Here is a 17,258-nt window from a genome sequence, read left to right as displayed (position 1 = left end):
AGCAGGGGAAGCATGTCTGGGGGCATCTAACACACCAAAGACCCTCTATTACCCCAACATCACAGCCTAACAACTACACACTTTACACACTCAATACCACCTCTCTGACAGTAGGAAAACACCTTGAAACATGTGTATTTGGCACTTGCAGTGAGGAGAGCTTGTCACCAGCAGTGAATTTGGCCCTTGTAGTAAGTTGAGGTTGGCACCAACATTTGTTTTGAAAATCAGGGTGGATTGAGCCTCTAACCAGCAGAGTTTGGGCAAATTCATGGTGGAGGGAGCCTCTAAAAACCCCAGTTTGGACCAATTCATGGTGGAGGGAGACTCTAAAAACCCCAGTTTGGACCAATTCATGGTGGAGGGAGACTCTAAAAACCCCAGTTTGGACCAATTCATGGTGGAGGGAGCCTCTAAAAACCCCAGTTTGGACCAATTCATGGTGGAGGGAGCCTCTAACCAGCCCAGTTTGGACCAATTAATGGTGGAGGGAGCCTCTAAACAGCCAAGTTTTGGGAAATTCATGGTGGAGGGAGCCTCTAACCAGCCCAGTTTGGACCAATTCATGGTGGAGGGAGCCTCTAAACAGCCCAGTTTGGGCAAATTCATGGTGGAGGGAGCCTCTAACCAGCCCAGTTTGGACCAATTAATGGTGGAGGGAGCCTCTAAACAGCCCAGTTTGGACCAATTAATGGTGGAGGGAGCCTCTAACCAGCCCAGTTTGGACCAATTAATGGTGGAGGGAGCCTCTAACCAGCCCAGTTTGGACCAATTAATGGTGGAGGGAGCCTCTAACCAGCCCAGTTTGGACCAATTAATGGTGGAGGGAGCCTCTAAACAGCCAAGTTTTGGGAAATTCATGGTGGAGGGAGCCTCTAACCAGCCCAGTTTGGACCAATTCATGGTGGAGGGAGCCTCTAAACAGCCCAGTTTGGGCAAATTCATGGTGGAGGGAGCCTCTAAAAAACCCAGTTTGGACCAATTCATGGTGGAGGGAGCCTCTAATTAGCCCAGTTTGGACCAATTAATTGTGGAGGGAGCCTCTAACCAGCCCAGTTTGGACCAATTAATGGTGGAGGGAGCCTCTAACCACCCCAGTTTGGGCAAATTCATGGTGGAGGGAGCCTCTAACCAGCCCAGTTTGGACCAATTAATGGTGGAGGGAGCCTCTAAACAGCCAAGTTTTGGGAAATTCATGGTGGAGGGAGCCTCTAACCAGCCCAGTTTGGGCAAATTCATGGTGGAGGGAGCCTCTAACCAGCCCAGTTTGGACCAATTAATGGTGGAGGGAGCCTCTAACCAGCCCAGTTTGGACCAATTAATGGTGGAGGGAGCCTCTAAACAGCCAAGTTTTGGGAAATTCATGGTGGAGGGAGCCTCTAACCAGCCCAGTTTGGACCAATTCATGGTGGAGGGAGCCTCTAAACAGCCCAGTTTGGGCAAATTCATGGTGGAGGGAGCCTCTAAAAAACCCAGTTTGGACCAATTCATGGTGGAGGGAGCCTCTAATTAGCCCAGTTTGGACCAATTAATTGTGGAGGGAGCCTCTAACCAGCCCAGTTTGGACCAATTAATGGTGGAGGGAGCCTCTAACCACCCCAGTTTGGACCAATTCATGGTGGAGGGAGCCTCTAACCAGCCCAGTTTGGACCAATTAATGGTGGAGGGAGCCTCTAAACAGCCAAGTTTTGGGAAATTCATGGTGGAGGGAGCCTCTAACCAGCCCAGTTTGGACCAATTCATGGTGGAGGGAGCCTCTAAACAGCCCAGTTTGGGCAAATTCATGGTGGAGGGAGCCTCTAACCAGCCCAGTTTGGACCAATTAATGGTGGAGGGAGCCTCTAAACAGCCAAGTTTTGGGAAATTCATGGTGGAGGGAGCCTCTAACCAGCCCAGTTTGGACCAATTCATGGTGGAGGGAGCCTCTAAACAGCCAAGTTTTGGGAAATTCATGGTGGAGGGAGCCTCTAAAAAACCCAGTTTGGACCAATTCATGGTGGAGGGAGCCTCTAATTAGCCCAGTTTGGACCAATTAATTGTGGAGGGAGCCTCTAACCAGCCCAGTTTGGACCAATTAATGGTGGAGGGAGCCTCTAACCACCCCAGTTTGGGCAAATTCATGGTGGAGGGAGCCTCTAACCAGCCCAGTTTGGACCAATTAATGGTGGAGGGAGCCTCTAAACAGCCAAGTTTTGGGAAATTCATGGTGGAGGGAGCCTCTAACCAGCCCAGTTTGGACCAATTCATGGTGGAGGGAGCCTCTAAACAGCCCAGTTTGGGCAAATTCATGGTGGAGGGAGCCTCTAAACAGCCCAGTTTGGGCAAATTCATGGTGGAGGGAGCCTCTAACCAGCCCAGTTTGGACCAATTAATGGTGGAGGGAGCCTCTAAACAGCCAAGTTTTGGGAAATTCATGGTGGAGGGAGCCTCTAACCAGCCCAGTTTGGACCAATTAATGGTGGAGGGAGCCTCTAACCAGCCCAGTTTGGACCAATTAATGGTGGAGGGAGCCTCTAACCAGCCCAGTTTGGACCAATTAATGGTGGAGGGAGCCTCTAACCACCCCAGTTTGGACCAATTCATGGTGGAGGGAGCCTCTAACCAGCCCAGTTTGGACCAATTAATGGTGGAGGGAGCCTCTAAACAGCCAAGTTTTGGGAAATTCATGGTGGAGGGAGCCTCTAACCAGCCCAGTTTGGACCAATTCATGGTGGAGGGAGCCTCTAAACAGCCCAGTTTGGGCAAATTCATGGTGGAGGGAGCCTCTAACCAGCCCAGTTTGGACCAATTAATGGTGGAGGGAGCCTCTAAACAGCCAAGTTTTGGGAAATTCATGGTGGAGGGAGCCTCTAACCAGCCCAGTTTGGACCAATTCATGGTGGAGGGAGCCTCTAAACAGCCAAGTTTTGGGAAATTCATGGTGGAGGGAGCCTCTAAAAAACCCAGTTTGGACCAATTCATGGTGGAGGGAGCCTCTAATTAGCCCAGTTTGGACCAATTAATTGTGGAGGGAGCCTCTAACCAGCCCAGTTTGGACCAATTAATGGTGGAGGGAGCCTCTAACCACCCCAGTTTGGGCAAATTCATGGTGGAGGGAGCCTCTAACCAGCCCAGTTTGGACCAATTAATGGTGGAGGGAGCCTCTAAACAGCCAAGTTTTGGGAAATTCATGGTGGAGGGAGCCTCTAACCAGCCCAGTTTGGACCAATTCATGGTGGAGGGAGCCTCTAAACAGCCCAGTTTGGGCAAATTCATGGTGGAGGGAGCCTCTAAACAGCCCAGTTTGGGCAAATTCATGGTGGAGGGAGCCTCTAACCAGCCCAGTTTGGACCAATTAATGGTGGAGGGAGCCTCTAAACAGCCAAGTTTTGGGAAATTCATGGTGGAGGGAGCCTCTAACCAGCCCAGTTTGGACCAATTAATGGTGGAGGGAGCCTCTAACCAGCCCAGTTTGGACCAATTAATGGTGGAGGGAGCCTCTAACCAGCCCAGTTTGGACCAATTAATGGTGGAGGGAGCCTCTAAACAGCCAAGTTTTGGGAAATTCATGGTGGAGGGAGCCTCTAACCAGCCCAGTTTGGACCAATTCATGGTGGAGGGAGCCTCTAAACAGCCCAGTTTGGGCAAATTCATGGTGGAGGGAGCCTCTAAAAAACCCAGTTTGGACCAATTCATGGTGGAGGGAGCCTCTAATTAGCCCAGTTTGGACCAATTAATTGTGAAAGGGAGCCTCTAACCAGCCCAGTTTGGACCAATTAATGGTGGAGGGAGCCTCTAAAAAACCCAGTTTGGACCAATTCATGGTGGAGGGAGCCTCTAATTAGCCCAGTTTGGACCAATTAATTGTGGAGGAAGCCTCTAACCAGCCCAGTTTGGACCAATTAATGGTGGAGGGAGCCTCTAACCACCCCAGTTTGGACCAATTCATGGTGGAGGGAGCCTCTAACCACCCCAGTTTGGACCAATTCATGGTGGAGGGAGCCTCTAAACAGCCCAGTTTGGGCAAATTCATGGTGGAGGGAGCCTCTAACCAGCCCAGTTTGGACCAATTAATGGTGGAGGGAGCCTCTAAACAGCCCAGTTTGGGCAAATTCATGGTGGAGGGAGCCTCTAACCAGCCCAGTTTGGACCAATTAATGGTGGAGGGAGCCTCTAAACAGCCAAGTTTTGGGAAATTCATGGTGGAGGGAGCCTCTAACCAGCCCAGTTTGGACCAATTCATGGTGGAGGGAGCCTCTAAACAGCCCAGTTTGGGCAAATTCATGGTGGAGGGAGCCTCTAAACAGCCCAGTTTGGGCAAATTCATGGTGGAGGGAGCCTCTAACCAGCCCAGTTTGGACCAATTAATGGTGGAGGGAGCCTCTAAACAGCCAAGTTTTGGGAAATTCATGGTGGAGGGAGCCTCTAACCAGCCCAGTTTGGACCAATTCATGGTGGAGGGAGCCTCTAAACAGCCCAGTTTGGGCAAATTCATGGTGGAGGGAGCCTCTAAAAAACCCAGTTTGGACCAATTCATGGTGGAGGGAGCCTCTAATTAGCCCAGTTTGGACCAATTAATTGTGGAGGGAGCCTCTAACCAGCCCAGTTTGGACCAATTAATGGTGGAGGGAGCCTCTAAAAAACCCAGTTTGGACCAATTCATGGTGGAGGGAGCCTCTAATTAGCCCAGTTTGGACCAATTAATTGTGGAGGGAGCCTCTAACCAGCCCAGTTTGGACCAATTAATGGTGGAGGGAGCCTCTAACCACCCCAGTTTGGACCAATTCATGGTGGAGGGAGCCTCTAACCACCCCAGTTTGGACCAATTCATGGTGGAGGGAGCCTCTAAACAGCCCAGTTTGGGCAAATTCATGGTGGAGGGAGCCTCTAACCAGCCCAGTTTGGACCAATTAATGGTGGAGGGAGCCTCTAAACAGCCCAGTTTGGGCAAATTCATGGTGGAGGGAGCCTCTAACCAGCCCAGTTTGGACCAATTAATGGTGGAGGGAGCCTCTAAACAGCCAAGTTTTGGGAAATTCATGGTGGAGGGAGCCTCTAACCAGCCCAGTTTGGACCAATTAATGGTGGAGGGAGCCTCTAACCACCCCAGTTTGGGCAAATTCATGGTGGAGGGAGCCTCTAACCAGCCCAGTTTGGACCAATTAATGGTGGAGGGAGCCTCTAAACAGCCCAGTTTGGGCAAATTCATGGTGGAGGGAGCCTCTAAACAGCCAAGTTTTGGGAAATTCATGGTGGAGGGAGCCTCTAACCAGCCCAGTTTGGACCAATTCATGGTGGAGGGAGCCTCTAAACAGCCCAGTTTGGGCAAATTCATGGTGGAGGGAGCCTCTAAAAAACCCAGTTTGGACCAATTCATGGTGGAGGGAGCCTCTAATTAGCCCAGTTTGGACCAATTAATTGTGGAGGGAGCCTCTAACCAGCCCAGTTTGGACCAATTAATGGTGGAGGGAGCCTCTAAAAAACCCAGTTTGGACCAATTCATGGTGGAGGGAGCCTCTAATTAGCCCAGTTTGGACCAATTAATTGTGGAGGGAGCCTCTAACCAGCCCAGTTTGGACCAATTAATGGTGGAGGGAGCCTCTAACCACCCCAGTTTGGACCAATTCATGGTGGAGGGAGCCTCTAACCACCCCAGTTTGGACCAATTCATGGTGGAGGGAGCCTCTAAACAGCCCAGTTTGGGCAAATTCATGGTGGAGGGAGCCTCTAACCAGCAGAGTTGGGGGAAATCAGGGTGGAGGGAGCCTAGTATTAGCAGAATTGTGCAACGCTTATGGTGGATGAGTATGAGGATGCGGAGGAATTGGAGAGGTTGAGTACAGACATGGAGTTTCATGTTGGGGTGCTTTACACAGGTGGGCACAAAAATGACGGCTCTACCCAGTGGTGGTTCATTTTTATCAAAGTGAGCCGGTCGGCACTCTCAGCTGACAGACGGGTGCGCTTGTCAGTGATGATGCCACCGGCTGCACTGAACACCCTCTCAGATAGGACGCTGGCGGCAGGACAGGACAGCACCTCCAAGGCATATAGGGCAAGTTCAAGCCACAGGTCCAACTTCGACACCCAATACGTGTAGGGCGCAGAGGGGTCGGAGAGGACAGGGCTGTGGTCGGAAAGGTATTCCCGCAACATGCGCCTATACTTCTCACGCCTGGTGACACTAGGACCCTCCGTGGCGGCACTTTGGCGAGGGGGTGCCATCAAGGTGTCCCAGACCTTAGACAGTGTGCCCCTCGTTTGTGTGGACCGGTGAGAACTTGGTTGCCTACTGGAGGAACTGCCCTCCCTGCCGCCAACGTCACATGCTGGAAACATCTCCATCATATTCTGCACCAATTGCCTGTGGCAAGCATTGATGCGATTGGCCCTCCCCTCTACCGGAATAAAAGACGAGATGTTGTTTTTATACCGGGGGTCAAGGATAGCAAAGATCCAGTACTGGTTGTCCTCCATGATTTTGACAATACGCTTGTCGGTTGTAAAGCACCCCAACATGAACTCAGCCATGTCTGCCACAGTGTTAGTTGGCATGACTCCTCTGGCCCCACCGGAAAGTTCAATCTCCATTTCCTCCTCATCCTCCATGTCTACCCATCCGCGCTGCAACAATGGGACGATTCGAAGTTGCCCGGAAGCCTCCTGTATCACCATCACATCATCGGACAACTCTTCTTCCTCCTCCTCCTCCTCCTCCTCCTCCATTAAACGCAGTGAAGCGGACAGATGTGTGGACCTACTCTCCAGCTGTGACGGATCGGATGCTATCCCTAACTCCTCTGTGTGATCTGAGTTATCCCTGATGTCAATCAGGGATTCTCTCAGAACACACAAGAGCGGGATTGTAAGGCTCACCATCGCATCCTCAGAGCTCACCCTCCTTGTGGACTCCTCAAAGACCCGTAGGATGTCACAAAGGTCTCTCATCCATGGCCACTCATGGATGTGAAACTGAGGCAGCTGACTTTGTGGCACCCTAGGGTTTTGTAGCTGGTATTCCATCAAAGGTCTCTGCTGCTCAACCACTCTATTCAACATCTGAAACGTTGAGTTCCAGCGTGTGGGGACGTCGCACAAAAGCCGGTGTTGTGGCACATGCAGGCGTTGCTGGAGAGATTTTAAGCTAGCAGCGGCTACTGTCGACTTGCGAAAGTGGGCGCACATGCGCCGCACTTTCACCAGTAGCTCTGGAACATTGGGGTAGCTCTTTAGGAAACGTTGCACCACTAGGTTGAAGACGTGGGCCAGGCATGGAACATGTTGGAGTCCGGCAAGCTCCAGAGCTGCTACCAGGTTCCGGCCGTTATCACAAACGACCATGCCTGGGCCCAGGTGCAGCGGCTCAAACTATATTGCCGTCTCATCGAGGAGGGCATCCCTCACCTCGGAGGCAGTGTGCTGTCTGTCCCCCAAGCTGATCAGCTTCAGCACAGCCTGCTGACGTCTACCAACGCCAGTGCTGCAACGTTTCCAACTCGTAGCTGGGGTCAATCTAACAGCGGAGGAGGAGGCGGTGGCGGAGGAGGAGGCGGTGGCGGAGGAGGAGGCGGTAGAGGAGGAGGAGGAGGGGGGTGTTCTTCTCGTGTCCCTGCCAGGAATGTTAGGCGGGGAGACGAGGTACACCGGGCCAGTTTGGGAAGCAGTCCCAGCCTCAACTACATTCACCCAGTGTGCCGTCAGTGAAATGTAGCGTCCCTGTCCGCATGCACTTGTCCACGCGTCGGTGGTCAAGTGGACCTTTGTGCAAAGCGCGGAACTAAGGGCCCGCCTGATGTTGAGTGACACGTGCTGGTGCAAGGCGGGGACGGCACACCGGGAGAAGTAGTGACGGCTAGGGACGGCATAGCGAGGTGCCGCAGTTGCCATCAGGTCCAGGAAGGCGGGAGTTTCAACAAGCCGGAACGCCAACATCTCCTGGGCCAGCAGTTTAGCGATGTTGGCGTTCAAGGCTTGCGCGTGTGGGTGGTTAGCAGTGTATTTCTGCCGCCGCTCCAATGTCTGAGAGATGGTGGGTTGTTGTAAAGAAACGCCTGATGGTGCCTTTGATGGTGCAGGAGAAGGAGATAAGACAGGACCAGGGGAGGATGAGGTAGAAGTCAACAAAGTGGCGGAGGCAGATGAAGTGGTGTCCTGGCTCGTCCTCTGGAGTGCATCGCCAGCACAGTCAGCAGTGGCAGTGGCAGAGGCAGAGGCAGAGGCAGTGGCAGTGGCGTGAACGGCAGTCGGCCTTTGTCCTGCCGTTGCTGCCTGCCACTGATTCCAGTGCTTGGATTCCAAATGACGGCGCATTGAAGTGGTGGACAGGTTGCTCTTCTCAGAGCCCCTAATCAATTTCGAGAGGCAAATTGTGCAGACAACACTATATCTGTCCTCGGCGCATTCCTTGAAAAAACTCCACACCTTCGAGAAACGTGCCCTCGAGGTGGGAGTTTTTCGGGGCTGGGTACGAACTGGAACATCTTGGGAGATTCCGGGTGTGGCCTGGCTTCGCCTAAGCTGCTGACCTCTGCCTCTGCCTCTAGCTACCCTTTTTGGTGCTGCACCTGCCTCAACATCCACACTACTTTCCCCGCTTGACATCCCCCCTGTCCAGGTCGGGTCAGTGTCCTCATCATCCACCACTTCCTCTTCCAACTCCTGTCTCATCTCCTCCTCCCGCACAATGCGCCGGTCAACTGGATGCCCTGACGGCAACTGCGTCACATCATCGTCGATGAGGGTGGGTTGCTGGTCATCCACCACCAAATCGAACGGAGATGGAGGAGACTCTAGTGTTTGAGCATCTGGATACAGATGCTCCTCTGTTAGGTTCGTGGAATCGTGACGTGGAGAGGCAGGTTGAGGGACAATGAAAGGAGCGGAGAACAGCTCTGGGGAGCAGGGACAGTTTGGGTTATTGTTCTGTAAAGCTTCGGAATTTTGGGAGGAAGGAAGACAAGACTGTTGGGTAATAGGAGGAGAGGAGGCAGAGTCTGACTGGCTGCTGGACAATGTGCTGTAAGCGTTCTCTGACAGCCATTGCAAGACCTGTTCCTGGTTCTCGGGCCTACTAAGGTTTGTACCCTGCAGTTTAGTTAATGTGGCAAGCAACCCTGGCACTGTGGAGTGGCGCAATGCTTGCTGCCCCACAGGAGTAGGCACGGGACGCCCTGTGGCTTCACTGCTACCTTGCTCCCCAGAACCATTCCCCCGACCTCGCCCACGGCCTCGTCCACGTCCCTTTCCGGGAGCCTTGCGCATTTTGAATTCCTAGTTAGAAATTGGCACTGTATACCAGTAGTAAAAATTGTGGGTGCACGTAACCCCAATATATTCTTTGAATTCCCAGTCAGAAACTGGCACTATATGGCAGTAGCAAGAAATGAGGGTATTTGTATTCCCAATATACTCTTTGAATTCCCAGTCAGACAATGGCACTGTATACCAGTAGTAAAAATTGTGGGTGCACGTAACCCCAATATATTCTTTGAATTACCAGTCAGAAACTGGCACTATATGGCAGTAGCAAGAAATGAGGGTATTTATAACCCCAATATATTCTTTGAATTCCCAGTCAGACAATGGCACTGTATACCAGTAGTAAAAATTGTGGGTGCACGTAACCCCAATATATTCTTTGAATTCCCAGTCAGAAACTGGCACTATATGGCAGTAGCAAGAAATGAGGGTATTTGTATTCCCAATATACTCTTTGAATTCCCAGTCAGACAATGGCACTGTATACCAGTAGTAAAAATTGTGGGTGCACGTAACCCCAATATATTCTTTGAATTCCCAGTCAGACACTGGCACTATATGGCAGTAGCAAGAAATGAGGGTATTTGTATTCCCAATATATTCTTTGAATTCCCAGTCAGACAATGGCACTGTATACCAGTAGTAAAAATTGTGGGTGCACGTAACCCCAATATATTCTTTGAATTACCAGTCAGAAACTGGCACTATATGGCAGTAGCAAGAAATGAGGGTATTTATAACCCCAATATATTCTTTGAATTCCCAGTCAGACAATGGCACTGTATACCAGTAGTAAAAATTGTGGGTGCACGTAACCCCAATATATTCTTTGAATTCCCAGTCAGAAACTGGCACTATATGGCAGTAGCAAGAAATGAGGGTATTTATAACCCCAATATATTCTTTGAATTCCCAGTCAGACAATGGCACTGTATACCAGTAGTAAAAATTGTGGGTGCACGTAACCCCAATATATTCTTTGAATTCCCAGTCAGAAACTGGCACTATATGGCAGTAGCAAGAAATGAGGGTATTTGTATTCCCAATATACTCTTTGAATTCCCAGTCAGACAATGGCACTGTATACCAGTAGTAAAAATTGTGGGTGCACGTAACCCCAATATATTCTTTGAATTCCCAGTCAGAAACTGGCACTATATGGCAGTAGCAAGAAATGAGGGTATTTGTATTCCCAATATACTCTTTGAATTCCCAGTCAGACAATGGCACTGTATACCAGTAGTAAAAATTGTGGGTGCACGTAACCCCAATATATTCTTTGAATTACCAGTCAGAAACTGGCACTATATGGCAGTAGCAAGAAATGAGGGTATTTATAACCCCAATATATTCTTTGAATTCCCAGTCAGACAATGGCACTGTATACCAGTAGTAAAAATTGTGGGTGCACGTAACCCCAATATATTCTTTGAATTCCCAGTCAGAAACTGGCACTATATGGCAGTAGCAAGAAATGAGGGTATTTGTATTCCCAATATACTCTTTGAATTCCCAGTCAGACAATGGCACTGTATACCAGTAGTAAAAATTGTGGGTGCACGTAACCCCAATATATTCTTTGAATTCCCAGTCAGACACTGGCACTATATGGCAGTAGCAAGAAATGAGGGTATTTGTATTCCCAATATATTCTTTGAATTCCCAGTCAGACAATGGCACTGTATACCAGTAGTAAAAATTGTGGGTGCACGTAACCCCAATATATTCTTTGAATTACCAGTCAGAAACTGGCACTATATGGCAGTAGCAAGAAATGAGGGTATTTATAACCCCAATATATTCTTTGAATTCCCAGTCAGACAATGGCACTGTATACCAGTAGTAAAAATTGTGGGTGCACGTAACCCCAATATATTCTTTGAATTCCCAGTCAGAAACTGGCACTATATGGCAGTAGCAAGAAATGAGGGTATTTATAACCCCAATATATTCTTTGAATTCCCAGTCAGACAATGGCACTGTATACCAGTAGTAAAAATTGTGGGTGCACGTAACCCCAATATATTCTTTGAATTCCCAGTCAGAAACTGGCACTATATGGCAGTAGCAAGAAATGAGGGTATTTGTATTCCCAATATACTCTTTGAATTCCCAGTCAGACAATGGCACTGTATACCAGTAGTAAAAATTGTGGGTGCACGTAACCCCAATATATTCTTTGAATTCCCAGTCAGAAACTGGCACTATATGGCAGTAGCAAGAAATGAGGGTATTTGTATTCCCAATATACTCTTTGAATTCCCAGTCAGACAATGGCACTGTATACCAGTAGTAAAAATTGTGGGTGCACGTAACCCCAATATATTCTTTGAATTCCCAGTCAGAAACTGGCACTATATGGCAGTAGCAAGAAATGAGGGTATTTGTATTCCCAATATACTCTTTGAATTCCCAGTCAGACAATGGCACTGTATACCAGTAGTAAAAATTGTGGGTGCACGTAACCCCAATATATTCTTTGAATTCCCAGTCAGACACTGGCACTATATGGCAGTAGCAAGAAATGAGGGTATTTGTATTCCCAATATATTCTTTGAATTCCCAGTCAGACAATGGCACTGTATACCAGTAGTAAAAATTGTGGGTGCACGTAACCCCAATATATTCTTTGAATTACCAGTCAGAAACTGGCACTATATGGCAGTAGCAAGAAATGAGGGTATTTATAACCCCAATATATTCTTTGAATTCCCAGTCAGACAATGGCACTGTATACCAGTAGTAAAAATTGTGGGTGCACGTAACCCCAATATATTCTTTGAATTCCCAGTCAGAAACTGGCACTATATGGCAGTAGCAAGAAATGAGGGTATTTATAACCCCAATATATTCTTTGAATTCCCAGTCAGACAATGGCACTGTATACCAGTAGTAAAAATTGTGGGTGCACGTAACCCCAATATATTCTTTGAATTCCCAGTCAGAAACTGGCACTATATGGCAGTAGCAAGAAATGAGGGTATTTGTATTCCCAATATACTCTTTGAATTCCCAGTCAGACAATGGCACTGTATACCAGTAGTAAAAATTGTGGGTGCACGTAACCCCAATATATTCTTTGAATTCCCAGTCAGAAACTGGCACTATATGGCAGTAGCAAGAAATGAGGGTATTTGTATTCCCAATATACTCTTTGAATTCCCAGTCAGACAATGGCACTGTATACCAGTAGTAAAAATTGTGGGTGCACGTAACCCCAATATATTCTTTGAATTCCCAGTCAGACACTGGCACTATATGGCAGTAGCAAGAAATGAGGGTATTTGTATTCCCAATATACTCTTTGAATTCCCAGTCAGACAATGGCACTGTATACCAGTAGTAAAAATTGTGGGTGCACGTAACCCCAATATATTCTTTGAATTACCAGTCAGAAACTGGCACTATATGGCAGTAGCAAGAAATGAGGGTATTTATAACCCCAATATATTCTTTGAATTCCCAGTCAGACAATGGCACTGTATACCAGTAGTAAAAATTGTGGGTGCACGTAACCCCAATATATTCTTTGAATTCCCAGTCAGAAACTGGCACTATATGGCAGTAGCAAGAAATGAGGGTATTTGTATTCCCAATATACTCTTTGAATTCCCAGTCAGACAATGGCACTGTATACCAGTAGTAAAAATTGTGGGTGCACGTAACCCCAATATATTCTTTGAATTCCCAGTCAGACACTGGCACTATATGGCAGTAGCAAGAAATGAGGGTATTTGTATTCCCAATATATTCTTTGAATTCCCAGTCAGACAATGGCACTGTATACCAGTAGTAAAAATTGTGGGTGCACGTAACCCCAATATATTCTTTGAATTACCAGTCAGAAACTGGCACTATATGGCAGTAGCAAGAAATGAGGGTATTTGTATTCCCAATATATTCTTTGAATTCCCAGTCAGACAATGGCACTGTATACCAGTAGTAAAAATTGTGGGTGTATATAGCCCCAATTCTATTGCTAGGGGACTTGCAGGGTATTTCTGGGGTGAAGGTGGGGGGGCACACCGTTGGAACGGGTATCGGGGTATATATCGGGTATACGGGAATACACTGACAGTGTATTCCATTCAGGATCCTGGGAAAGCTGGGTTGCGGCGATTGAGCCCGTCAGTGCCACGTTACACTGACAAGCTTCTCCCTGGAATTTAGCTCTTACAAGAGCTGTTGGTTGTCTTCTCCTTCCTATCCTAGCCTGTCCCTGCCTACCCAGAATCTAAGCCCTAGCTAGCTGGACGGAAACCTCCGTCCTCGGTGAATTGCAAGCTCAGAATGACGCGAAGCTGGGCGTCGCTGTTCTTTTAAATTAGAGGTCACATGTTTTCGGCAGCCAATGGGTTTTGCCTACTTTTTTCAACGTCACCGGTGTCGTAGTTCCTGTCCCACCTACCCAGCGCTGTTATTGGAGCAAAAAAGGCGCCAGGGAAGGTGGGAGGGGAATCGAGTAATGGCGCACTTTACCACGCGGTGTTCGATTCGATTCGAACATGCCGAACAGCCTAATATCCGATCGAACATGAGTTCGATAGAACACTGTTCGCTCATCTCTACCTGTGACGTCTTGTATCCTTTCTTTAGGCCAAGGACTTCTACCACAGTCTGGACCCACCTCCCCTGGCCTCCTTGTAAAAAATTATATATCCTGGGCAACCGGTATAACCACGAGTAGTTTAACCAGGTCCCCAAAAAATAATTCTTGTAGAACAGTAAAAGTTGTCACAACACATCACAAATACAACATAATAAAATAATAATAATCACAAGCTCTTCACATTCTTCTATTATCCCTACTAGAAAATTATACACACATTGACACAGACAGTACTGATTGGACTATGTTAGAGTGTGTATAGACACAACCCCAATCGGTGGGAATTTATTCATAATTTTTTAACAGCTATAAAGAGGAAAGTTGCGATACAGAGTTCTAAGAATATATGCACCAGAATTGTTATAAGAAATACAAGTTTTCATGTAGATAGCTCAGGTGACAGGTGTCATGTGAAGTGGCTTTAAAGCAGCACTTACCTATTGAATCTCAGCTGGCCCTTGGAGATGGGGCCACAGTGGGAATGTCACATCAACAACACAGTGCATCACTGGCCTCCGCTGCAGCAATCACATATTGTCAAAGGTATTCAAACAGTAACTAACTACTGCTCAGTTTACATTAAGCCTTTCCCTGCCTGTGGGTTAACGTTTCATAATCTTGAAAAGCAGATTTAAGATTTTTTTTCTTTTTTAAAGCATACAGATTTCAGCTAAATAATTGAAATACTCATACACCTAAAATATAGGTTTTGCATTTAACAGGTGCATGGTTTCATTTGGAGTTATTTTGCATAGTTCACACTGTTTTTCTCACCAATACGGTATCAAATTACGATAATACTGAACATACAAAAAGTCATAAACTGATGTCTTTGTTAAATGTTACATTTTATAAACACTAACATTTTAATGCTTTTTAGCCATCTGACTTAATCTTATCACCTTATTGGTCGATTTTCTTTGCTGTCATAAAGTGAGAAGATCACTTCCAGTTCCTCTCCCAGATTTGAACACATTAAGCTCTTCATCTGTACAAATAGGTGGTGGCTGCTTGCTAGCACTGGTGCGTCTTTCTTTCTATGTCTGTGCTCCATCTGAATAAAGTACAAAAAGAAAAAAAAAAAAAAATTATCTCCCGTAATGTAACCGCAATATCATGACTTAATTGAAAAAAAAATATTAAAGAGCCACGATCCTTCACCAAATATCAATTCATCACCATTTCTGTGATAGGTGTGGGGGAAAACAGAAGGACCCAACAATTAAACATTGGTGGCATATTACAGTCATGACTGTAAGTGTTGGCAACCTTGAATTTTTTCCAGAAAATGCAGTATTTCTCTAATGCAATTGCACGCTTTATTGACCATGTTTATTGTCTTTGTGTGCACTGGAACAACACTAAAAAAAACATTTAAAAAAAAAAAAAAAAGACAAAAATGATAAAAATTCACACAAGACTACAAATATGGGCAGGACAAAATTACTGCCACCCCCAACTTAATGTCTGGTTGCAAACCTTTTGGAAAAATTGACAGGAATCAATTGTTTCCTACAACCATCAACGAGCTTCTTACACCTCTCAAATTGAATTTTGGACCACTGTTATTTTACACATTGCTCAGGGTTTCTCGTATTTGAAGGATATCTTCTCCCAACAGCAATTTTTGTCTCCACAGGTGTTCAATGGGATTTAGATCTGGACTCTTTGCTGGGCACTTCTGAACTTTCCAGCGCTTTGTTTCCATCCTTTTCTGGGTCCTTCTGAAGTATGTTTGGAGTCATAGTCTTGATGGAAGACCTATGACCTAGGAAACAAACTCAAATTTCTGACTCTAGCCCTACATTAAGACCCAAAATCCTTTGGTAATCTTCATATTTCATGTTGCCTTGTCCGTAAACAGTAGAATGATATGGTTTACGTGTTAACGTGTAATATAAAACGCTCATATAGGCCACCCCAAGATTAAATCACATTGTCATGGAACACGATACTAGTATGTTTCATCAACAACAACAAAAAATATTTAAAACCTTTTTAAAGGAGTTATCTGGTTTCTATTATTGATGTCCTATCCTTGACAGGCAATTGAAAGGCCAGCAATATTAGAACTGTAGGGAGTCCAACACTCCTGACCAATGCAGATCAGCTGTACCTAGACAGCATGGCTCCTAGTATCACCTATCATCCTGGGAGCTGTGCTGTTTCAGCGCAGTTGATCTGCACGGGTCTCGGGTTTTGGACCCCTACAGATCTAATATTGATGGCCAATCCTAAGGCTAGGCCATCAGTACTAGAACTAATATAACCCCTTTAAGATACAAAAAAAAATAAACAAACAATTTCTACCTTTCAGTTACCATGTATAACAAGCTTTTATTGTTACAATTCCTACATTAATTTTATAGGTCATCCAACACATTCAAAAACTTTATTTTTGTCATACTTACTAATCTGTATAATTCAGTAACGCTGATTTCTTCTGGATCAACCATGGCAAACTCTTTTCTTGGAACCAAGTCTAGACCCAGCTGCCTATAAAATATGGAAAACTATTAAAAGTGACATTCTAATACAATTCATTAGCCTTGTATGATAAAACGGGTCTGCTAAAGAGTTTCAAACCACTTCATGCTTTAAAGTGAATCCATTGTAAAAAAAAAAAAAAAAAAAAAAAAATCAATGCCTCAAACAGCTGTAATTGTTTCTTAAAAACACAAGAAATTTGTTGTTGTTTTTTTTCTCACGGTTTTTTTTTTTTTTTTTTTTTTCCCTTTCTTCTGCTGTTTACTGTAAATGTACATATCCTTTTAAAATGATTGCCTTCCTGTTGTGGTGTAAAATCTGTGCTGGTCACACTCAGCCACATATCTCTAACCATTGGTCCACTACCTTTGTGCACACAGGGCTTCTATCGGGTCAGTACTGGCGACCCTGCCAAAGCTCAATAGACCCCTTGGTCCAATACCTTTGTGCACACAGGGCTTCTATCGGGACAGTACTGGCAGCCTTGACAAAGCTCAATAGACCACTTGGTTCACTACCTTTGTGCACACAGGGCTTCTATCAGTACAGTACTGGTGGCCCTGACAAAGCTCAATAGACCACTTGGTTCCCTACTTTTGTGTGCACTTGTTCAACCATTTTAATTGACAAAAGCAGCATTTTCTTTTTACACCTGCCTAAAACTTTTGCATAAGACCATAGATCCCTATATGCCAGAACGCTGTATGTTTACAAAAACACTTTTTTTTAAGCACACAACATACTGTCACATAGAGATGTATCTATATATAGCAGTACACTATATACAGAAAATATATATTCCAAGAAAATCTTATTGTACTTGATTGAGTCTGTGTCTCCATTTTTTCAGGTATCTGCCACCCATACAGAAGGTCCTAGTTTTGAGATCAGAGATTGACCCAATTAAAGGTGAGGAAGTTGCTGC

General features: G+C 46.3%; 1 protein-coding gene across 2 annotated transcripts in view; it reads right to left on the bottom strand.

Annotated features, from left to right (window-relative positions):
- The window catches only part of DOCK4 (dedicator of cytokinesis 4), a 259,057-nt gene that overhangs the window by 144,848 nt on the left and 96,951 nt on the right, over positions 1-17,258 (bottom strand). For both annotated transcript variants that reach the window (XM_075274203.1, XM_075274204.1), the window contains exons 7-8: positions 16,258-16,342; positions 14,749-14,900 (exon numbers count right to left, since the gene is read on the bottom strand). In XM_075274203.1, the coding sequence (XP_075130304.1) occupies positions 14,749-14,900; positions 16,258-16,342 (237 nt within the window). The remainder of the gene's footprint in view (positions 1-14,748; positions 14,901-16,257; positions 16,343-17,258) is intronic.

The sequence above is a fragment of the Leptodactylus fuscus genome, chromosome 5 (genome assembly GCF_031893055.1).
Source record: "Leptodactylus fuscus isolate aLepFus1 chromosome 5, aLepFus1.hap2, whole genome shotgun sequence".
Lineage (NCBI taxonomy): Eukaryota > Metazoa > Chordata > Amphibia > Anura > Leptodactylidae > Leptodactylus > Leptodactylus fuscus.
Note: the sequence above shows the minus strand (reverse complement) of the source record. Positions and strands in the feature narration are given on the sequence as shown.